The 25,805-nt window shown below is 48.2% G+C and overlaps 1 protein-coding gene across 1 annotated transcript in view; it reads left to right on the forward strand.

The window, feature by feature from the left end:
* LOC146796542 (actin, cytoplasmic 1-like) overlaps positions 1 to 25,805 on the forward strand; it is a 173,318-nt gene that overhangs the window by 44,218 nt on the left and 103,295 nt on the right. The window contains exon 2 of the mRNA XM_085629160.1: positions 7,277 to 7,405. Within this exon, the coding sequence (XP_085485286.1) occupies positions 7,283 to 7,405 (123 nt within the window). The 5' untranslated portion in view covers positions 7,277 to 7,282. The remainder of the gene's footprint in view (positions 1 to 7,276; positions 7,406 to 25,805) is intronic.

The raw sequence follows: 25,805 nt of genomic DNA on the forward strand, positions 1-25,805 counted from the left end.
AGTAGGTACAGCCAGAAAGAAGACTACCAGGCTGAACACACACCGAACCACGCCTGGCCGGTGGAGAGAGCAGAGTCAGCCACTGGTTGGAGCACCAACAGTAGGGAACAAGGGGGGAATAAGAAGGTAGACAAATGAAACACTGTATGGGCCGGAAAATGCGGACTAGGTCACTCCCTAGCATACATGGAGTGAATTGGAAATGCCCGGCCTGACAGCGAAAGAAAAATCAGCGTGCTTAACCCGGCGCTGAGGTGGGCGGCAAACGCGGGAAAAGCAACAGGTGCAGAATGCTACGGGGAGGCCAGGAACAATGGAGAAAACCTCTCTCTCTCTGCACTAAGGGGAGAGAGGCGATGTCCGACCTGCTGGCGAAGGTGGAGACGGCCGCAGGACGGAACGCCGCGTATGGAGGAGACAGCGGCAGCGATACGGCAAGCCGTCTTCCCACACGGGAACGAAAGCGGAAGCAGGAACCACACTAACGGAAGTCAGGCAACAAGGAATGGGACGGAAATGAAGCTCGAAGCAAGAACGCTAAGCGCGTTTACTTGCGTCGAGGTTCCTTAAATACTGTAGCGTCTGAGGGCTTGGACCGCGGGTCATGACATCTATATTTAGTAGTGCTATCGGCTTGTAGGAGGAACAGAGTTGAGGGTGCTTCCCTGCTTTGGGTGTGACAGTGATCAACGCCTTCTCATCAAAGGCATCACCTCTGCTTCCAAGGCCATATAGTTAAACAGCCTTGTCAGGTGAGGTTTGATATCTGCAGCATATGTCTTATAAAAATGGGCCGTTAAACCATCCAGCCCCAGGGATGTATAAGACTTAAGTGCCTACACCTCCTAGTCAGATATAGGAGCGCTAAGCGCTTCATTTTGGGCCTGGGTCACCTGTGGGAGGGTCACTGAATCAAGGTAAGCGTCCTTGGCCGCTGCTTCTGTGGACGATGCTCGATACAGCCCCTCATAGAATTGCGCAAAGAGTCGTGCCTTGGATTCTTCAAAATCATGTAGGGTAACCCCCTCATCATTGATCCCCCCTTTGTATTCCTCTCTATTTTTACCCTGAGTTACCTCGCTAGATGGGATCCTATTTTTTTTACCATGCTCATAAGAGAGATGGCGCAAATGGAGGAGTGTGAGTTCTGCTCTATTTGTGTATATAGCAGTGAGTTTCCCTTTTAGAGCCATTTATTTGCGGTGCATTTCCCTTGTCGGCGTTTGTTTGTGTACCTGCTCTGCTGCTTTTAGGGCTGTCTCCACGTCTGTGCGCTCTTTAACTCTTTGTTTGTTTAATCTAGAATTAAGTTCCATACACTTGCCTCGCAGTACTGCCTTAAAGGAGTCCCAGTTATTTAGGGGTGAAGTATCTTCCGGGTGATTCAGTTGAAAAAATTCCTTAATTGTCCCTCTCAGCTCGTACCTGAGGAGCCTATCCCGTGTAATAGATGCGGGGGAAAAACCATTGTGGAGACCTGGAGGGAGAGGATCCCCAATGAAGGCATATCGATGTGGGTGCATGATCCGAGATTGTTATGGAGTGGATCTTAGCTTCCTGTAGGGTGGGCAATAATTCCTGACTTATGAAAATATTATCTAAGCGAGAATAAGTGTGTTGCACATGGGAGTTAAAAGAGAAATCTTTTGTGGTAGGATGTGTTATTCTTCAAGCGTTCCTTAGACTGAAGTCCTATATTTTTTTTTTTATGTTTCTCGTGTGACCTATCTAGTTCGGGGTGCCACGTGAAGTTGAAGTCACCCATCATGATAATTGGGCCTTCCGAAACCCTCCTACCAGATTCAAGAGTTTATCCAAAAATGTGGGTTGGTCAGTGTTTGGGGCGTATGTTGCTACAAATGTGCACAATTTCCCATTTAGTCTGCACTTCGCTAGGACTACCCTCCCCTCCTTGTCGAATTTCGCTCCTTTCGGCTGAAACTTAATAGCCGCCCAAAAGAGCAGTGCCACCCCCTTCTGTTTTGTGTGTGCCGCCGCTTGATATATCAGAGGATAGTTCCTATGCATTAGCCACTGGGTGTCCTTTTGCAGGTGCGTTTCTTGTAACGACACCACATCAAATTGCTGGTCAGCGATATATTTCCAGACTTTCTGCCTTTTAAGTAGTGAGTTTAGTCCGCGCACATTCCACGATACTAGCAAGTCCATGACTGATTACACTCCAGAGCCCCACAGCCCCTCCCTCTCTCTGTTCCACCCCTCCAGTATGTGTGTTTGTTTCCTCGTCCCGAGATATACCTTCCCCTATCCCTTTTGATCTTTGAACCTGCCTCTCCTACCTCACTGATAAAGGAGAAAAGAGAAGAGAAGGAAAAAAAAAAAGAAGAAAAAAAACCCAAACAAGTATTGCGAAAACATTATCCACAAACGTAAAGGGGTCCCGTGACCCCCCTCCTTGTGAGTTAGGTAGTTACCAATTATTGGGACGGGTGTCCCGTCCAGTGCCCGTTGCCACAGTATTGCACCTTTTCTGTCTCTATACTTTCACAAGGTGTGATCTCAGAGAATCACCATCAATGTTACTCTTTCTAGGATGTGTGGGCCCCCATATAGATAACCTCCAGTTAGTGCTGGGAGTCTCGGGCTATGTCCTGAGCCACCCCCTCCCCCTTCCAAGATATAAAGTCGGCCGAATCTCACCAGTGTGCACAGTGTGTCCGTTCAGCAAAGCCTTTGACCGTATCCCTGCTAGTTTTTTGTGTTGCGGTCTCTCCGTTGCGTCTGCCAGGGATTGTCCTGAGTTGCGCCTGTACCGGACCTAGTTGTATGACTACTGTTCGTCTCTGGGTCCAACGGCATCAACCCAAGAAGGTCCATCGCTTCCTTTAAGTCTGTGACATGCCTTGTTTTATTGTTGAGTTCGAACGCTAGGCCAAAAGGGTAAGTCCATCTATATCGAATGTTGTCCATTTTCAGTTTTTTTGTTACCGGCCTGAATTGCTGGCATCGCTGGAGGGTGGCCTGCGCTAGCTCGTGGTATAGGGAGCAAGAGTAGTCCTGGAAGGACACTTTGTCTTTTTTCCTTGCAGCCAGAACGATTGCCTCCTTGACCTTGAAGGAATATAGTTTTACCAGGACGTCTCTTGTGCGCCTGTCATTGCCGGATGTCGGCCATCCAACCCTGTGCGCACGCTCAAATTTTATATTTGTGTGTCTTGGACCCAGCACTACTGCGAGTAGACCACAGACAAAGGCCTCCAGATCTGGAACCTCCGCTCCTTCTTCCAGGTCTCAGATCCGTATGTTGTCCCTTCGGAACCTGTTTTCGAGATCTTCCCTTTTCAGCAGAACCACTTACAGCTGGGAGCGGAGTTTTTGCACAATTCCCTGGTATGTGAGGCACTTTTGTTGAGTTCTTGCGTCTTGGATTCCACGTTGAGGACACTAATTCCCACGGAGTCCACATCTCGTTGCATGGAAGACAAAGCGGTCCGAGAGATCCACTTTAAGTTGCTCCAGAGAAACCGCCATGTCTGATTTCAATTTTGTGCGGAGTTCTGTTTTGAAATCCCTAAGGGAGGTGAGCAAATCCTCCTTGGTGAGGGCCTCTCCTTCCATATCTGGTCTCACGTTCGTGTCTTTTTTCTCTGTTGGAGTGAAGTAGCTGGACACACTGTTGTTTCCTTTTTTCGGGGTAATAGGGGCTCTCTCCTCACAAGTGTTTTTCTGGTCGGTTCTAGAGATTTCTGCTCCTTGGTCGACGTCCCTTTCCTTTAAACCCCACAGGTGTAACCTGCTATGTTCCAATGGAAGACGCCTGCTTTTCTCCAGTTGTTGCCCCTGAGCTAATGCTTCTCAACACTCTGGGGGCTAAATTGCTGTACTTGTGGTGATCCTCTCTGTGTACAGTGGCCCCTCTACTCTTCCACCGTCACTGCCGGCTTCTTGGGCATCTATCCCCATGGTGCAGACTGCTCACTACCTCAGCCGGCTTCTACTACACTAATTGCCATCCGAACTCTCACTATGGAGGGGCTCAATACCATTGTGGTGCTTCGTCTGCCATGTCCAGGTCAGGCGAATCCGCTGTTGCACTGTACCCTCCGGCTCCCTATCAGGTGTTCATGTTCGGGGAGATGCCCCTATTAGTGACTGTTGCTTTTATGATTCCCTCTCTACTGGATGTCTCATTGTGGGCCGCTCAAATTCACGGGGCTAGAGTCACCATCTTAAGGTCAGGCGTCTTCTGCCTGCTGTACTGGTGCTATGGCTAATCTCCTAGGTCTGGCTGCTCAGGGGTCCCATTATGTCCCGTCCCTCTGTTGTACCTGTTTTCGCTCGTTATACTCGACCTCTCTGCTCAAACCAAGCATTGCAGGCCCTCTTAACGGGTCTGCTGTTCGTGGTCTGACCCACTCACCCGGCTGTCTCTTCCCACCGGCACACCGCTCGTCACCCTGCCGCAGGGTACGTGCATCTCCGACTGCCTCTGATGAGTCCTGCAGTATGGATTCCAAGTTTTATCCTCAGGGCTTGGTGGTAAACTGCCGTTCCAGCCAGATGTGCTCCCGTTTACGCCGTTTCAAGAGACGCGGTCACCATCTTGCCTCAGCGGCTGCATCTCGCTCGGCGCCTGGTTCGTTGACTCTCCGGCCGCGGCACTTTACAAACTCTGCACCGCTGCGTTTCTGGTGCCGCAGGCACTTCGGATTGCAGAGCAGCTTGTGTGTTGGCCCTTGGAATCTCGGTGGCATGGCACTGTGGCGGCGGAGCAGATGTGGATCACGGCCGCACGGCTATCTTGCCTGGCCACTCCCCGTTTGTACTTTTTTAATAACTGTAGCTACTGAAAAAAAATAGCAATGTCTGTCTGAATGTCGGAATTCAGCAAATTTGCTATGACATGCACCTTGAAAATCGTTGCTTCATGGAATGGAATTCCTCTTGCTCCCAAATAAAGTAAATATACTTTTGACCTTAAAGAAAAATATGAAAACTGTTTAGCAATATCTGAATATTTAAATATACGGGCCCGGGTTTACTCTGTCACGTGTGGGGTGTTATATCCTTCACCATGAAAAACAGTTTTATATTTTTATATTTTATTGTAATCTGATATCCTTAGGGTTTACTTTGCATTTCTTTAAAATCAGTTACTAATAGAAATAAAAGAACAATTTATAAAAGGAGTGGCAAAACATCACATGAAGGACTTGGAGACCAGCAGATTTACAAAAGAATCACTTGTAGTGGGGCTCGCAAAGAGTTAGTTGGTAAAGTGTCAGGACCAGGTAGGATGCTGAGAACTAATGCGTAGCTAAAGGTTGAATAAGCAGATGAGACATTGGACTAAAGGAAATCTTGAGCTTGTCCTCAAGAATTTTCCATTTTTTAAAACAAAAATAAACAAAACTGTGACCAAGTGGTCTTTGTAATTCAACTACATTTCTCTTCAATAGATATTTGCCTTATAAGGAACAGAGAGCGTGGATTCTTTAGAAGCTGATTGAAATATTATTTTCACATTACAAGTGTCCCATGAATCCAGATTGGTCCAGTAACAGAAGTTGGCAGGAGAATCAGGATTACAAGTTTATCGGCAACATTATGTTGATGATCTCCTTCCCACACCCATTCAGACAATTCACCAAGAAAACACTTGGCAAAACGTGAAGGGGAAAAAAGTCCCAGTGTGTGTGAAAACCCATGGGGATTGTTGCAGAATCACCAACTGCCAATGCAATTTCCCATTGGTGAGGGCTAAACTTTAAGTACAAAATTATTCAGGCGCCTCATAATTACACATCCTTATGATATCGTGCTCCCTGGTGCAGGAATACCACATTGGTATCCCAGGTGAAATTTTAGAGAGACTAGTTGTAAGAAATTTACAGAGCTCAGAGACTAACAACCTCATTGAATTATTCACAACAGTAAAAAAGATTCATTAAAAAAGTGTGAAAAGAATGAGAGTAGGGAACAGTTTTGCAACTAAAGATGAGTCACTGTTAAGTGTTTCCTGAGATTTATGTAGTCACATATACTGGACAGAATAGTGGTCTTCTTTTTAAGTTAGAAGGGGCCTACAACTTCAGGCAAGTCAATAAAACACCTGGGGAGGAGAACATTAATGAAATTATCTATTCAGGATAATGTCACCAGTCACAGTTTCTTGAGAGACGCTAGTTACTAGGTCCACTGAAACGTGATGTCACACAGGAAGGTCATATTAGACAAATCTAAATTGATTCCTTCAAGTTGGTGACAAGGAAAATAGGTAAAGGCAAGACAATGAATGGGATTTACCTAAACATCACCAAAGCCGACACTCCCATACCACACCAAGCATTTACATTATAAACAAACTGAAATTATTTGGGATGATAAGGTGTGACCAGACAAAAAAGGTCTTCAAAGTAAAATCAGCCCTAAGGAAAGGTTATAGAAGACCTCCTTTAATGCCACGCGGGGAATGTGAATTTGTCACACAACGGCTGCAGTAATGGATTAATAGGAACGCAGTGTGGTGGGTTGAAGGTAGGATCACTCACACAAGGGGGGATGGAAGAGTAGATCATCCTCATGTAAGGGAGGATAAGGCGCAGTCACTGAAGGATTATTCAAGTGGGCAGTTAGGGGGAGGGAGGCTGTGGTGAACCCGAGGTAGAAGCAACCCAAAGGAGAGGAGGAAATGGAATGGAATGAAGATCCAACAACACAAAGTGGATGAATCAGAGGGACATCGGTCACAGATGGTACATTTGGGAATGTAAATGGTGAATAGCAATACAAGAAGAGCCAAACTCACAATAGGGGTGACACTGGGAACCTCAACCAAAGGGTGGATAGAAAGAGAATCAGTCACACTAAAGAGGAATAAATGGGGTGCACCGTTAACCTTATTTTAAATATATTTGCAAATGTTCTATTTTTTTTATCTAGTTTTTTCAAAAATGTATTTGGCAAAGACCCCATCCCCTCTATACTGAGATGATCTATGAAGCAGGGTCTGTTAACAGAGAAAATAAAGAAATTAATTATAGCTCATGTAGTAAAGGTCTGACCTGGATTTGGTGTGTATATATACATACCATGAGGGACTATATTTTCTATTATTATTGAACAAATTTAGAGAATCCTGTTGGGGTCTTTGTGCACCTCTTCCTGTACTGCCTCCAGAATGCAGCAACAATTCACAATTAGTTTATATGGGGGCAAAATGTGTAATGCGTAAGTGCCATTCTACTCACCAGCCCCCCCCCCGTATTCCAGGTGTTCATGCTGCTAACAATATTTATGACTCCTCTTGCCACAGTTCACCATGGAGGACAATACTTCTGCACTGGTAATCGACAATGGATCCGGTATGTGCAAGGCCGGCTTCGCTGGAGATGATGCTCCGCGTGCTGTCTTTCCATCCATTGTAGGGCGCCCAAGACACCAGGTAAGTGACCCCCTAATTTGCAAGACCCGCTTGATATGGGTTGGCTCCTTTAGTGGATTTTCCTTTCTTCATATATTAGTTAAGAGATATTGCTAAAAACTATTTAAAACCACAGAAGTACGCTTTAGGTCCCTTTCGCATGTAAATACTAATGAAGTGCTTTTCTGGTACCAATCAAACATTTTCATAACAAAATGCAAACATGATGTCTCATGTCTTCTCTGTATTTATGGATCAATTTTTAATTTTACTTATCGTTAATTAGAAAAAACTCCCATAATCCGTGCATTTATACAGATGTGAATTATATTGCCATCACAGAAAGGATCCATACCCCACCAGTCTTGATTTGTGCCAACTGCGGGTTGAAGTTGTATATTTACCTAATATGGCCTTTCACCGTGAAGGCGTGTGATGAGTTACAATAGGTATTATGATGAACCTGCAGTCAGAGGTGTTTTGGTCAACAGCACCCACCCTTTGCTGGAGGGGGAGGGAGCGGTACGCCTGTATAGTCATTTGTCTTCAAATGCTTGCATAAATAGGTTGGCTTTCATATCAGTCTATGATAGAACCTGTTCCAGAGCATGGTCTCCTGTGCTTAGATTATTTTTCTGCTTTTTTATTTTATCTTGTGCTGATAGATTTGTACAGAATAACTAGATTTATTGCTTCGGTTGGGCAGGTATTGGTCAGGCACTTTATTAAGTTAAGATGCACAGCAATGACTAAGTCAAGTATAGAACATAAATTGGTGGTGCAAAAGTTCACAAACTAATCAACCTTAGGGGTTGACAGAGGAAGGAAGGTCACTCCACTATGCAGACCTGATGGGAGGCTGTTGGTTGTGGGCATGGATTGCCTAGCCCGGAGATGGTGGTGTCCACTCCTCAAGTATGTAAGGGCTATGATTTGAACATATGTTTTTACTACCTGTCACGCTGCGACATAGGTATGAAGACTCAAGTTTGCCTTTGGTCTGTCTTTGGTTCCAACTCTTTGTAACTGTGGAGTATAAAGTAGCTGTGGGGACAGCCCGGCTACGGGGATTTGGAGTTTGTTGGAACCTGTACGCCTTGATAGTGAGACGGTTGTGATGTCTTGGGCATTAATGTCGCTCATCTAGTTATGTTTGATGCTCGGAATAGTAGTTAGGTCATCGATATTCCTGCTTCTATAATAAATGTGGCACTCTGGATTATACTTGACAACTACCATTGTTGATGTCTACTCGCCACTCATTGAGAACCAGTTTAAATTGAATAATAAAAAATACACAGTCCAAAGTAAAATTCCCCAATGAAATGATACAATGATTAAATGTAAAAATTAGTCAGACAAAAAATTAATCAGACAAAAAATAAAAGCATAGTTAGTCATAACACAGCAAAAACAATAGTTGTTAAACAGGAAAGATAAAAATTACCTTTATTGAGCGCATTGAAAAGAGAGGATATTAGTAGAAATAGGACATCCTGCATAAAACAGTTTAGCGCTGAAGAGCAGCTTTTGAAACACCTTGGCTTGAAAATTTAGCTTGCTGTAATATTGGGTTGACGAAATGTAAGAAATCCTTACTACAGTTAAAGACAGTGCTCTATCAATGTAACTTTTTTCAGACAGACAAGGAAGCCACATTAAGACAAATGCATACAAATCAGTATAAAACAACTTTAAGTAAATTAGGGTAGTGCGGGGAAATCACTGCAATTTTATTAAACTTAAAGTAAAGTTAACAAGTATATGTTTAGCAACAGCTAGAAATTCACCGATACGGGTTTAGCTATTAAAAAGCTGTTAATGCTGCAAAAGTTTTAGAATGCGGTGCTGGAGCCAAATGAGGCGGATTAGAAATTAAACTTCTTCATAGTATAATTCTGCACATAGCTCGTTGGCAAGCAGTCCTTTCAAATTACGTTGGTATGGAAAACATTATTTCATTTTATTTGAGTGGACATTTATGATTTCACAAAGGAGGCATACAATAATTCGGCACATAGCTGCCAAGCAAGCAGTCCCTCCAAACTGAGACGGTATGGAAAATATTATTTTAATTTATTTAAGTGGACATCTACGATTCCAAGGAGGCATACATTTTTTACTATACATTTGAAAAAATTGAAAGGGACTGCTAGTTAAGACCTGGCAGGAAGCCATAATTGTGCCGATTTTTAGGGGGATAAGAGCCAACCAAAGTGCTACCACCCTATTTCCCTTCTTGACAGCACAGTGAAAATATTGGGCAGGATCATTTTGGCCAAACTGGAATCATGGGCTACAGAGGCCAAAGCACTGTTGGATTTCCAATTTGGGTTTCGACGTGGCTGGGAACGGTGGACCAGACCCTTAACCTCTCCCTAATAATCCAAAAGTATACAAGGAGAGAGGAGTTGGCCTAATGGCTAGAGCGGTCGACCTCGAATCTAGGGAACTGGGTTCGAGTCTCGGCAATGACGCCAAACATCCTGTGATTCTGGGAAAATCACTTAATCTCCCCGTGCCTAACAAAACAGAAAAAAAATGAATGTGTCTGCATGTAATGTAACTGGTGCTATGTACAGCGCTTTGATACCCGATTTGGGTCAAGTTCGCGCTATATAAAACTCTGTAAAAAAATAAAAATACAAAAGCACAGAAGGGCTGTGTCCATCTAGCCTTTATGGATTTGACATGTGCCTTTGATATAGTGGATCATCCTAAATTATGGCAAAGATGGGGGGCAAAGATGGGGGTCAAAGGAGCTATTATCCAACTACTCACCAGGCTTCATGACCAAACATCAGTAAGAGTCCGTTACAGCAGGAATGGCAACCTAACAGAAGAATTCCCCTCAAATGTTGGGGTCGGACAGGGGTGCGAGCTGGTACCATTCCTCTTCCTGCTTCATATAAATGGGCTGGGTGAGTACTTGTGTAAGAAAGGGAACAATACAATGAGGGTAAACACACACCAAATACCAGTCCTACTAGGGGGCCGATTCCGATTCCGGTCGCAAAACGTACCGACCGACCCGGACCGGAGACCGACCGACATGAACCAGCGCCGTACGACCCGTGCAGTGCGATGCAACGCGTGTGAATTACAACCGACACGTACGGAATACAAGCCGTACGACCGAGCCGTAGGGAAAATAGTGATCCGGCCGGAAAACCGACGCGAGTTTCACCAACCGACACGAATCCGGAATGAACCCGACCGATACGTACCCGCGATGTCCGACCCAGGCAGTACAATGCAATGCGTGTAAACCCAGACCGACTCGCACGGAGCCCAAGCCGCATGACCAACACACACAGAAAACCGGGCCCACAAGTAATAGAGATCTCCGCGACCGACGCGTATGAAACACAGAAGATAGTCAGCGCACAAGGCGGAGAAGCCCGCACGAGCCAACATCAGCGTCTGTCTCGGTCAGAAGAACGTCTCTTTCATGCCTAAAAAACCCAAAGGGAAAAAGACAAAAAAAGGACCAAACAAGCAATGACAAAACCAATACATATCACAAAGAAAAAACCTGGGACAAAGACACACCCAAAACTCCACCTATATAAAGGACATCAATCACTAACATGATCCTTTGCAAATAGGAGACACAGCCAGCAGTAAACACCATCACACAGCAACCACAGACACACTCACAACTCACCCGTCACACAACTCACACACCATTAGCACCTCACCAAAAGCACTAACACATATAGCTAGCTACACCAATACTAACCCACCCTCACTTGCACCCTCACACACACATCACTCACCACCACCACCCATCACCATGCCCCCCAAGAAGAATCCAAAGTTCACAGATAGTGAGTTAGAAGTGCCGGTAGACGAGATCATCAGAGTAGAGCCACATTTGTTTGGTACATTGGTCCAAAGGACCCCCATGTCACAGAAAACCAAAATGTGGGCGAGGAATGTGGACAAGGTGAATGCACAAGCACCAGCAAGGCGCACAAAGGACGATATCCAGAACAGGTGGTATGACGTACGCAGGAGGGTCAAGAAACTCATTGAGAAAGTTCACGCCTTGAGTCAGTGCACCGGCGGTGGCCTTCCTGCCAAACCAGTCTACTTCAGGACCTGGGAGAAGAAGGTGCGGGACATCCTACCATCAGAGAGCGTCCATGGTCTAACAGACATACCAGAGCCTGGTGAGTACACAAACAACATACACAATATTATGTGGCAAGGGGACAGTGAAACCATGCACAGCAAGCAAAGCCACAGTAACCAATAGATAATCATCCCAAGATGTGTATGCTAGTCAGACAAACACAATACCTGACATCTCATAGTGACTTGGAACTGTGTCATGACATGTACCAACCTACAAACAAATAGAGCAAGGCCGTGGCACAAAGCCAAATAAATACTGCCAGACAGTTTGCCACCACAAACACACTACCTCACAGTGCAGCTGACTGACAGGAAGGAATAGTGGGGATGCAGGTGAAGTGAGTGTATCCAAAAGCATGATGGGGTTTGTGGTCATAGCTAATGCTCCCCATCCAAATTGGCACATCAAGACCTCTCTGAACCATGCCCACATCACAGGGAGTGGAAAATGACTGACATGATGGCTGACACTGGGTCCTGCTGTGGGGAGCAAAAGGCCCTGGTAGGGGTTGTGTGCAAATCAGAAGCAGGACACCACTGACTGACATCCTGAAAGATAACTAGCACACCCTCCAATGGAAGCACGTTTCAAGGTGGGATGTCTGGCCGGGTGGGAAGGAGGACTGACAGCTCTGACCATACTTACCAGCATGTGGAGACACCCCCCCCCCCCTCAACACAAACTCCACACAACTCACCGGGTAGAATGCATTGACCCACACCTCAGTGAAATATCAGCAAAAGATACTCCATACTGGGTGCTGCTGTGTGAAGCACAGGGGCTCTCTTTGGACTTGTAGGCAAACAAACACCAGGATTTCACAGTCAGCCATCTTGCCATTGCTGTCACACTCCCTCACGGGGAAGCAGAGTCAAGAGGAAGGAAGTATGGGCATGCTGGGAAGGGGGGTGTAGCCAAGAGCATGATGGGAGTTGCAGTCACAGACAATCCACACCCACCCACATGGCCCAGCAAGCTCACACCGACACATGCTCGCCCCACAGGGAGTGGGAAGGGACTGTCAAGATGTCTGACACTGGGCTTTGTTGTGGGGACCACAAGGCCATGCTGGGAACTGGGCAACAACAAACACCAAGACTTCACAGTCAGCCATCTTGCCATTGCTGTCACACCCCCTCACAGGGAAGCAGAGTCAAGAGGGAGGAATTATGGGCATGCTGGGAAGGGGGGTGTAGCCAAGAGCATGATGGGAGTTGCAGTCACAGACAATCCACACCCACCCACATGGCTCAGCAAGCTCACACTGAAATATGCTCGCCCCACAGGGAGTGGGAAGGGACTGTCAAGATGTCTGACACAAGGCCTGAGAAATGATGTGGCTGACAATCACACATATGCACTGACCAAACAAAACCCGGTCGCACACACAGCCATTGCAACCATATGTTCAAAATCATTGGCTGGGGATGCAGTGTCCAGGGGTGCCCCCTGGCCGGGCAGGGGAGGCGTGTCTTGCAGATGACAAATGTGGAGAGCCATATATATGGTACATTGTACAAAACACACAGGAACTCACATATACATCATTGACAGGGGACATTTGACAGTGAATGAAATGGACACACCAATATAGCCGACACCATAGCATGGTCTCATTCACACTTGGTGCTGTTGTGAGCTGCATTCCACCCCTACATCGTGCTGAAACATAGGCATCCTTCACACAACACACCACTCACTGACATAGACACGGTAGACACAAGGTCAAACATGGACAGCATTGGAGGAGACATGCTACTCACAGCAGCCAAACTGCAACACACACACCACCGGCCCTCACTCTCACTAACATTGAAAAGCCAGAGTGCTACCTTGCCCAATCCATGTCAACATGTGGAACATTGACAAGTCAAATCACATATGCACGTACAAAACTCTGCACCATACTCATTAACAATGGTGACATCATCACTTGTATGAAATGAGATGGGAACTAGGAATACTGGAAGAAAACACTTCCTCAAAAGAGATCACAGGCATACCGGACTGTGACTATGTCGTACCAATACACCAATGTGGCACACAAAGACTAGCAAACTCTGCTACCACACATGCTCCAATAGTACAACATACCCCCAGTGGAATAGCACGTATGTCCTTGTTAAAGCTCACATGTGTACAGGGATGACACACCTGTGTCAGCAACGTGATGGCCCTTGAGTAGCAATGGTCATGTACAGACAAATCTATCCATGAGCTGGGCATGAACACACTTCAACATGCACATTGAAATGTTTCTTTATGGCTGGGCAATGTGCAACAACAATATCAATCTCTGTCCGTGACAAGCCGGAAAAAAGCAGTGTACAGGCAGGCATCCGTTCGTACAGTGGAATATGTCATGTTTGTGAACCATTGATGCTGTAGAAACATAACTTACATTGTGTGTCTCTTCCAAACACAGGTGGTGCTGGGGACCCAGCACCAAATGAAGAGGATTCTCAGTCCCAGACTCTGGTGCACACTGAGCTCTCTGGTTTGACTTTGTCTCTGTCCTCTTCGGATGACGACGACCAACCTGGCCCCTCCGGTGTGAGTCATCATGCAGCACCAGCAGCATCAACATCTGCACCCCCTGTACCCACACCTCCAGCATCTGGACACCGACAGGGCACCCCCGCCAACACAGACAGACCAAGGTCACTGAACACCCACAGCACAGGGACACAGGACACCCCAGAAGCTACAGCCAACACCACCAGCAACACTACCCAAGGGGTCCCAGTGTCTCCTGTGCGGCCCGCTGCTGGTCCTGCCCGTGTGGATAGGGGTGCTGGGAGGGGTGGGAGGCAGAGGGCACGCCTTGCAGAGGGGTCTGGACTGCATGATGACCCCCAACTGGCACGCATCATAGATGCGTACCAGGATAGCACCGGAGGATTTGGCCAGGTAGTGAGGATCCTCAAGGACATACAACAGGAGCAGGCTGCCCACCATGCCCGCATGGAGGCAAAGTGGGATGCTCTTAATGCGGTGCATCGGGACATACTCCAATGCCTCCGCCAGATCACCACAAACATGTCCACACCTCCCTATGTGGCCACAACATCTGTTGCAACACCATCTACCAGTGCCACAGGGAGGGAGGAGGACTCTGGCGGAGAGTTCCCTGCACCGCAGAGGCCTGCACCTGAGGATACCCCCCCCAAGAAGAAGAGGGTTCGTCCGAAGAAGGACATGTGAGAGGCAGATGTCCCAGCACATCCCCCAGGGCCTCTAAACCTGTTCTGGACATTGTTCTTTGTGCGCAACCCGTTCACCTTGTCCAATCACACACCACTCGCCCACATGACATGGAGGGTTCATGTTGGTCCAATGTAGCAGATGACTGTGGACTTTACTCTGGACATTTCATCTACCAGCACTTCCAACTCTAATGTGAACTTTGGATTCAAAACCCAATGTACAGCACCCACCATCCTGTGCACTTTCCTCACACATGTTCGAAAATAAACTCACCAGTACACCATACTTGCCTCTGTTGTGATTCCAACTTGTCATGTGTCATGGAGATGTCGATCTGCTAAACAACACAATGCATGCCAAATACTTCAACAATGTGACCACCGTTAGGTGTGTCATGGTGATGTGACACATGTGAGGGAGATACACCACTATGGCAACACAACACATACTCACCATGGCCATGTTACTCATCCCACACAATGATGTTGACCTGAAACACATAGGTATGCACAGACACAACAACTATCCACAGTCAGTGGTAACAAGTCCACAGGTGAGGTAAGCAAATGTCACTCAGATGTGGGAAAACAGACAACGCACCTAACAAAGCATAGCACAGGTTTATTACACATCAGCAACATGTTTATTCTAAAATAGTTGCAAGGCAATTGTACGTTACGGTGGACACGCGGTCACAGAGTGTCTGAGAATTGAAGTCCAGGGGTGTGTGGCACATCACTTGATGACAATTGACTACTCCCACACTGGTGTTGGATTCTGGGTGTTTGGGGTCAGTGTTGACCAAACAACAGGCAAAGTACCCTGGGAAGGACAGACACAAGAAACAGTCAAAAGCACAGCAGAACGGTAGAGAAATGCCATACACATGCACACAACATGTCACAAGAAACCTACACAGAAACAAGTTAGCAGTACTACCCTATTGTGGAGTATACACCACCTGAATGGACACATCACTGCACGTATCCAGTCAAGTGGCACACAGACACACTCAGACAGCAACAGAGCAGCCACAACACATTCCAGGCTAACTCCATACATTGACATAACAACCCTGGAATTCACAATCAGGTGAAGAAGTTGTTGATGAGCTGTGAGCGGACGTCACCCTCATCCTCATCCTCATCATCACTGGCATCCTGGCCCAGGCCCGGATCCTCCACAGGTGGCGGAGGTTAGTCATCGTCATCCTGGATGAGAGGCACCTTTTCCCGCACTGCCATGTTGTGTAGCATGCAGCATACAAGGATAATTTTGCACACCTTTGCAGGCTCATATGGGAGGGCCCCTCCGGTCCTGTCCAGGCAGCGGAAGCAGCTTTTCAGGAGGCCAAATGTCCGCTCAATCACCCTCCTGTTCCGACCATGTGCCTTATTGTAGCGCATCTCTGCTGGTGGCACAGGGTTCCTGAGGGGTATCAGCAACCACAGCATGTTGGGGCATCCGGAGTCACCTACACACAAAAAAATGAACAATTAGCTTTTTGTAGGAGTGCGGAATACAACATTGCCAAACACACACAATGGTAAACAGTCAGTACACACCGACAAGCCAGGCACGCTGATCTGGCATCTGTGACATCAGCGTTGCAATGTGACTACTCCTCATTATGTAGGCATCGTGCGCAGAACCAGGGAACCGTGCACACACATATGTGATACACATGTCTGCAAGACATACCACCAGAGCATTGATCGAGTGGAAATGTTTCCTGTTTCGGTATGCCTGCTCATGTGCCTGTGGTGGTATCAGGGCCACATGTGTCCCATCAATAGATCCGATGACGTTCAGCATCCTCTCCAGTGTATCAAAGGCATCCTTTATTTCAGGGAGTTCAGCTGGGCTAGAGAACTTGATGTACAGGTCAAGGAAATGCAACATCCCCTCCAAGACATCGCGTAGCACACGACTAAACATAGTTTGCGACATCCCACCTGCTGTAGCCACAGTGAACTGGAAGGTACCAGTAGCAAAGAAGTGCAGGGCTGCCATCACCTTCACCTCTGGGGTCAATGCTGTAGGGTATGTCCGGCCAGGTAACAGATGTGCGCCAACTGCTCCGCCAAAGCTTCAATCAGTGGCCTGGTGAAGCAGTACCGTCGGATGCAGTCGCGTTCCTGCATGGTTTCAAGGTCTGGGAACGGTCGATGGACAGCTGGTGCCCTGCAGAACAGAGATGAACAAAGGAGGATTGTCGGTTCATCCACTCATGTGGCCATGACCAGGCTAAATATCACATGATACATCATGACATTACACAATGTACTGAGGTGTGTGCTGTTGGGCATGGACACATGTCACCTACATGACCATCACCTAACATCTCAATTCCACATGTCCACATAAGTCCCATGTAGTGCAATGGCCAATCATTGGGCTGTGTCACCTGACCTATGTACTGCTGTGACATTACAAACACACACCACAGTGACAAGTGAGGCCTGATGTCTCCCAGGCATCACAGATCTTTGCCATGCAGATAGCCAGGGTCCCTGTATTGCCACAGACACTGGCATGACATGACACGCCACAAGGCAAGCGCGAGTCCCACAGGTAGTGGCCACTGTTGTCTCTGCAGGCCCTACATGTACGTCTCTTAGACACACACTCACCATCAAGGTTGCTGCACATACCACATGGATGTGGAGACTGTCTCCCATTGGGCACATTTGATCATCCACATCTGAGACACAACATGCACACAGAGTGTGGGTGCACATCAGAATTGTGGCTACAGGTCTCACTGTGACGTACATGCCATCACCCCCAGGACTCAGGGTGTATGTGACATGTCCTAAACATATCCAACCTGCAACTGTGTCCGTGACTCATGCCCATTACTGTACAGTTGCACATCACAGTGGTAATGTGCACAACACACAAATGATTATGCCCCCATGAACACGTGCACAGCCTGGGAGTGGCTGAACAAAAGTGCCACACAACAAACCAAATGTTGCCCCCCCCCCAACACACAGGTTATGCAGCCTTACATGCCATGGGACACTGTGTGGCAAATGCTGTAGTGTGGTAGGTGTGCACGTGTCCCTGGCAAGTAATTGTGTGTTGAAGCCGTCAAATAGTCACACCAATGAGGTCCGACGTGGGTGACAATGCGTACGCATTGCACAGTTCATGACCGAGCCGTGCGTACGCTTTGCCATTGACTGCAATGAGGTCCGACGCGGGTGACAATGCGTACGCATTGCACAGTTCATGACCAAGCCGTGCGTACGCTTTGCCATTGACTGCAATGAGGTCCAACGCGGGTGACAATGCGTATGCATTGCACAGTTCATGACCGAGCCGTGCGTACGCTTAGCCATTGACTGCAATGAGGCCTGACGCAGGTGACAATGCGTACGCATTGCACAGTTCATGACTGAGCCATGCGTACGCTTTGCCATTGACTGCAATGAGGTCCGACGCGGGTGACAATGCATACGCATTGCACGGTTCATGACCGAGCCATGCGTACGCTTTATCATTGACTGCAATGAGGTCCAACACGGGTGACTATCATGTATGCGCATCGGGCAGGCATGGTCCAAGACAGGCGTACGCCTTGGCCATTGAATCGAATGGAGACGGGTGCATGTGCATTTTCAAACTACGCGTTGTACAGTCAGTTGACCGAGCCGGGCGCACCCATTGGCTCTGGACTGTCATGGAGACGGATGCGGATTCAAAACTTGTACGAGTTGTGCGCTTGAAATTCAGTTGGATGCCTACAACAATGTTGCAATTACTAGGGTTTTATGAAGGTGAAGATTGCAACAATGCGGAAGACGTGTACGAGTCGTACATTTCCATGGATTGGCCATATTCATAGAATGCAACCGTGTTGGACCTATCACTGGGGACACATGGCACAGAGTCTCCCTCTGCAGCACAGATATAAGGCTGGATTGCCCCCAGGGAGCTCACTTGCCTGCACTACATGCTACTGGACCACATCCCTGCTACCACTGCTCCTGTCTCTGCATCCTCTGGCTCCTGCTATGACACGTATTCTGGAGAGGGCCCCAGCCTTCACTGAGGAGGAGAACCAGGCCCTGCTGGACGGGCTCCTTCCACAGTGCAGCAAGCTGTATGGGAAACCAGGGGAGCAGGTGAGTGTGCATTCCACTTCCTTCCTTATTATGCATGTTGTCTGACTAGCAGTACTAGCAGTGTGTACAACAGTGGCAAGCATTCTCACAGAGTACTTTCATCCCCCAAAGTGTGTAGGTACATGTAATGAACAGGTGTTCTGCTGCTAAAGTGCATTTGTGCTTGCTTAAACTTCCCAGGCATTGTTAACATGTCAGACGTGCAGGTTATTTGTCCTTTTCCATGGTTGCACTACCTGTGTAACTCATTTTCCTTTGTGATGATGACATGTATATCCAAATGTGAGAAGCACAAATATGGGGCATGTGTGTTCATGTAGTTTTAACCTTGTCATCCTCACAGATTGATGCCCACCAGAAGCAGGATATATGGCTGACCATCGCCCGGGCAGTTTGTTCGGTGGGGGTCTACAAGCGCCAGATCCGTCAACAAAACACTGAGATCCAGCACTCCACAGAGTTATTTTATAATCATGCAATATATCAGTCCATTCGGCAGGTGTGATTTCACAATTATTTCTTTATTATATTCTTCTTCTCTTTACAAATGTAAAAGACATAAACAGCGTAGCCGACACGTTTCGTCCCAGCGGACTTCTTCAGGGCCAATTACTCAAGTGTAAAGTAGGTTTCAACTTGTTTCCCTCCAACTTCAAGAAATATAGCTATGCCTCCCTCTAGTAGTCCGAGTCAAATACGTTTCCTTATTTTTTGTTTGATCAGGTTTAGTTCTTCAAGTATGTTTTTTTCATTAGTATATAGTTACAATGATATCCGTATGTAGGAGCAGATCTGCATTCGAGTACCTACCTTATACCCCGCTTCGTCTGTGTATTGTGAAGCGCCAGATCCGTAACTGCCAGAAGAGGTGGCAGGACCTTTGGGGCTGGACCCGGAGGATCGCAAGAGTCCAGCTGAAGCTGTCGCCTCCTCGCAAGAGAGGCGGACACCGGACCCTGACCCCCCACATGCTCCGGATACTGGCGATGGTCTTCCCGGACCTGGATAGGCAGCTGAAGGCCAGACAGCAGCAAGGAGGGGGTAAGTCCATGCCTAATCTGTGTACAATGTCTGACATGCTAATTGCAGTCTTTTGGCCTGGTCACACTTCCACATTACGTTGTTCTTGTAGTCCAATACTCAGGTCCCTCAATTGTGTGATGCACCCTCCTCATCTGTTCCACAGGTGTGACCCCTACAGTCTGTTGCTTGTGTCACTAGGGCACTGTGTCCCTGCAGTCAGCTATGCTTCAGCTTCCGGACAGCATCTGTTCCCGTGACTCTGTTGTGTGTTTCATGGGTGGTTCAATTGTTTACCCAAAGCCTGGGATCTGACATGTGATCTGTGTGTGCCCTTGATATGTGTTCCAATTGCTGGTCTGACTCGCCACATGTGGCTGGGGTATTTCAAACAAAACCATGCAGCAGGGGACTCCAATTTGTGGGCCTCAGGAGTATGTATATAAAGTATGTCACACTTGCTTAGCCACCTGACTATTGTCCAGGGCCAAACACTGTTACAGCAGACTGTGATGTGCTAATGTACAGGGAGTTGTGTTCGCAGAGACTCATATGTCTGATTTGCATGATGTGGGGTCTTTTGGGTCCTGGATATGTTGTTTGCAAGGGATGGGCAAGTGCACTTGTCATCTGCAGAGTTTGCTTTACCCCTGAGCTATGATTGTGACACAGTGCATACTGTTGTTGTCTGGATGCCCTGCTCCTGTGACAGGAGACAGTGTTGACTGACTTTCCAGGCATGCCAGTGCCATGGCATTTAACTTGCTATGAGTGAACCTGCATTGTGTTCAAGTGTGCAACATGCACCCCAGTGTGGCATTGACTATCAGGACATGAGAACATCATAGTGTGTGTTGCTGGCATGCATCACAAGCATGTGAAATGAGTCTCTGCCCATCCCTTCATCCGGACACCTGTACTGAGTCAGTGGCACGAGATGTGCTGTGTGTATAGTGACATACTCCTACATGTTCGCTTGCATGTCCAACAAATTTGTAGGTGGTGCATGTCGGCACATTGGGGTATTAGCATCCAACATGCAACAGACATATGGTTGCAAGTCAAGGAGGGATATGTGTGCCATGGTTGATGGTGAGCATGACAATTGGCTTATGCTAAACAGTGTTGGCACTTTGAGCAGTGTTCAGCTGATGATGCCAGGCCTTGCCCTGTGATGTGATGTACTCACTGTGATGTGTGCAGTCAGTGCAGGTGACTGATGTTGTTCGCTTTCTTCCTATTTCTATCCAGATACATCCACGGCCACAGGAGAGGACAGCTCCACGGACCAGGAGGAGCCACAGAGCCTGACAGGGACAGAAGGAGAGGAGTCGGGGGGACCCAGTGGCACGGAGGGCGAGTGGAGCCACACCGAGGAGTCCTCAGCACCATCCACCCCAGCTGAGGGCCACAACAGCTCGAAGGATGACTCCCTTGTGGAGGCAGGTGTCAGCAGCCACCAAACCCCAGCTAGTGAGGCTGTCCCCGCCACCGCCCCCACCACCACCATCACCACCCTCCCATCGGCTCCCATCCCAGAGGTCCGTGTCCCCTGCTTCCCTGAGTGAGGAGTCTGTGGACTTACTTATACAGATCCATGTAGGGCAGACATCAATACTGAGTGTCCTCCATGCGCACACCAGTCTGTTGACGCAACTGGTGTCGTTCATGGAGGGCATTTCATTGGGCATGTCTGCCCTACAGAGGACCAATCAGTCCGTGGCCTCCTCCCTGACGGCAGCAGTGTTCCTCCTCCAACAGTCCCGCACCCCTCCTACCCCTGCACCACCCATGATTCCTAGCACCCTACCTGTCCCAAGCACACACACACCTGCACATTCTCACAAAGCCACAGACACGGGCAGCACACAAAAACCCAAACCAAGGTCTAAACGTTCACACAAGCAAACGCAGGGGACTGATACCACACTCACAGGGGATGGTTTGCAGACACACACACAGTCATTCACAACCACTCCACAGTCCTCCGAAACCTCTAACTCCCAGCCCCCTTCCCTTGCCTCACCTGCAACCCTATCTCCACAGAAGCTCTTCCTCTGTGACCTTGGCCTCTTCCCCACCGACCCAGCAGATCCAGATTACAAGGGGAAGAGGAAGTCTCCACACACAGAGGGGAGTGCCCCTCACACCCGGACACCCTCCCCCAGGTGCAGTCAGACTGAGGCCCCTACCCGCAAGTCCCCCCGGAGCCAGAAGAGCAAGACCCCACCCCCGCCACGCAGCTCCAAGACGAAGTCTCCGTCCTCCATCTCCCAGGCCACCACTCCAGAGGTTCCCCCGCCACACCCTGCCCCAGGATCCCCCACCCACAGATACACCATCCCCAAAATGATGAGGCGCTCCCCCCCACCACTTGCTCCTCCACACCCAGTCAGATGGTTAGTGCCACTGATGTGGGGACTGTGTCCCCCCCTCTGTCCTGCCGACCTCACCTGCACCCCATTCCGCTCACATGGATTTAGGCACTGCAGTGGAGTCCACGACCACCCCGTCTGACTTGGGCACTGCATCCACGCCATCTGACCTGCCCACTGAAGTTGTACCGGCACCCACCCCATCTGACTTGTGCCCCACAGTTGTGACTGCACACACCACTTCAGTCAGCTCCACTGCAGTTGCAAGTGACTCTCATGCATCCACCACCCCTTCACTGCCTCCTTCTGCTGCGCCCTGATCCTTTCCCTGCGGTGCCTGGCCTGCCCCCATGTATGCCCCTCTGAGGGGATGTCCCCTGTCCTTACCAGTGCAGGCAAGCAACGTGTGACAGTTGTCACTCAAGTTCACTCCTTGTCATTTGATAATGGACTGGCCATTGGCCTTTGTTTTGAACGGACATTTACATTTTCATATGCTGAATAAAGCTTTTTTCTTTATCCTGTGAACTTAATTTAGCTGTACATTAGGTTGATGATGTTTAGCATGCCCTTGCACCTGTAATGCTTGGTTTCCAATGTTGAATACTGAGGTGTTGATGTGAGGTACTACATGTGGTCCATGAGATATGTATCCTATTCTGGTCGGTATCCATGTCATCCTTTGCAGCTAACTGGGTGTGTCATGATCAACAATTTGTGGACATCTCTGTGAACATTTCATTTGCATGGTTACATCTGTGGCTTGCACCCATGCACATATGATGTGCTTCCCATTGTCCAATTTGTCTATTTCCCTGACTTTGGGCGCATCACCACTGGACCTACAGGTATGGGCATCAATGGTGTGGGAGCAAATGGGTCCTCTGTGCAACTTGCTGTACATATGTGTTGAGTATGTGCAGATGACTTAAGGGAGACTCCCATACCCAGGCTGTTGTGACCAGAGCCTTCATTGTGTGGTAACTGATGGCTGACTGATCAAGTGTTCTGCTGACATGAGTGAGACGTGCTGTGACTATGTTTGGCACAGCTGGGCTTCCACAGGAGTTGGGTCCCCTCAAGTAAGTGTGTTGTTCCGTGACATAGCCTGGGTCCATGGTGTGTGTTGTATGAGCATGTGTGTGTGTGTCCACATCCCTTTTCATACACAGGCAGTGTTCCCTTGATATGTTCCTGTTCTTTATGCTTGCTGAGTGGTACTGTGTTCATCCCACAACTTTGCCATGGGCTACTAGATGTGTGGGTGCATGACACACTACTGTTAATTGGTGTTTCATCATTGGGATTTGTCAGTTCTGAGTGGTGATGATGTTGTCAGATGCAGATGAGACACAGTCAGGGGTCCCCAAGGCACTTGTTTGTTCGCAATATCATGTAGTTGTCCCAAGGTGGTACCTTTCAGTGATTGAGACATGTGTATGTGACTGCTCCCACTTGTCCGGTTCAGGGCTGCAATGTTTGCAGGTGTCAGCATGTGTGCCTTGTGGTTCGCCTTGGCTTCTGCATTGTACTGGGACTGTGGCAGGTATTCTGAAGGTTACATGAGTTTTGACATCATGGCCATGTACCACATACTGTACAGTATGTCTGTCATTCACTAGGGTTGTAAACTGTTCTTGTGTGAGGAGTCTGTGCACCTTAGTTCCTCCCACCATTCCTGTGTTTATCATGGGTGCATGTGCAATGTCACCTGTCCATGTGGGCTTCACAGATACACATTGTTGCAGTACAGGGTATGTGGTGTTGAGGGTGGACTGATGTAAATGTTTGCATGGATGGGCCCCTAGCTCCCGTTTGTCCATGGATGACCGGCCATGCTGAGTGATTTGTGTTTGTGTAGATGTGATGTACGTTTGTGGCACAGGACATCGTTCTTCGAAGGCCAGGGTCTCGAGGTCGAGACTGAGGTCGCCGACTCCAGCTGAGCGACCTCGGAGAAAGGACTTCATCTCTCCAACTCCTTCTCCTCAAGCGACGCCAGTACCTTTGCCGGCTGCGGCGTCGCAGATATCAGAGACTTCTTCGCTTCATGAAGAATCACTGGCTCCAGCGACGTCACCGGCGCAGGGAGGGTCCTCTCCAGGCCATATGGCTTCACCTGTGCGGGCGCCGTCCCCTGCTCCGCAGGCTCCAGTGTGACCTCAGGTGACTCCCCTACAGAAGGTATGGATCCATAGCCTCCTTTTCCTGCTCCTGGGGCTGACTCTTCGCATTTTCTCAATGCGATGTTTGGTTTATTTACAAGAGCCTCGACTCCATCCGATGCGCCTTCAGGCCCCATGGGTCCTCTGGCATTCAACCTGGGTGTGCCTCAGTTCTATCCCCAGGCACCTTTCATGCCTTTTATGCCGTCGACTCCGGCGTGGCATTTTCCGGCGCCAAGATCGTCTACTCCGGCTCCCCGGACTCCTTCAGCTACTGAGTCTGCTCCACTTCGGATTCGATCGACGTCGAGGTTCGATGTCGAGGCTCCTCCATCGACGCCGCTGGTGTCTTCTCCGGCGCCGCATGTGGCTCCACCGACGCCGTTGCCTAAGCAACGCTCCAGGAGAGAGGCTCAGAGATTGCTTGAAGAGGAGGAGTATTTGTAAGAACAGGAGGAAGGAGAAATTGTGGACCATGTCTGGTTTTCACAGTTTGTACGACATCTACCTTTGTCATCACAGTGGAGGTGTCATGCATGCTTGTGTCACCCCAATGTCTGGTCCCTGGGGGTAGTGCTGTTGTGTGTCAGTCTCTTGCTGTGTTAGTTTGTGTTCATTCCAGCTTGTGTCACATGTGTTTGTTGTGCTCCCTCTCATCTCACAATGCCTGATTGCCCACTAAGGGGGTCCCAATGATGGGTTACTTTTGTATGGCACTGTGTCCACATCTGTGTCACTGTGGTTCAGCCCCCCTCATGTGTTGTGTAGTTGCCTGGGGATACTGAGACACACACACACATGTTGTGTCAGATGTGCAGTGTGAGGTTGCCTGTTTGTGTTTGTGCATCTGCACCAGTGCATTGGTATTGCTGTTGTGGGCCATTGTCTGGATGCTGTTTTTGTGGGACTATTTACACAAGACAGGGCCACATGGACCACTGTCAGAATTAGCACAAATCACCAATTGTAAATGTAGAACATATACCAACTGTAACACAAATTATAACTGTAGAGCCCAACCAGTAACTACTGGCCCAATAATGACCTCAGCATTATCACAATAGAATCAGGTATCAAACCTATCCTGTATACATCACAGGGGCATAAACACATTATGCAATTTCTCATAAATCTAATGCATTAGACCTTACCTCATAAGTATAATTACACTCGGGCGTATATCACACAGGGAACTAATAGTATAATCTCCCTAACATAAACCTAAACAGGTAAAACAACCTCCCATGCTCTGAGACTGGGTTTCGGGCATCTGGGGACTCGAAGTCACACACTCACTCCTACTCCACTGAGATAGGTCGTGAGCCCCTACACCCCTCTCACTACTCTGGGAACTAACTGGGCTACTCTGAGCCTCTTCCC

This window comes from Triturus cristatus, chromosome 10 (assembly GCF_964204655.1).
Source record: "Triturus cristatus chromosome 10, aTriCri1.1, whole genome shotgun sequence".
Classification (NCBI taxonomy): domain Eukaryota; kingdom Metazoa; phylum Chordata; class Amphibia; order Caudata; family Salamandridae; genus Triturus; species Triturus cristatus.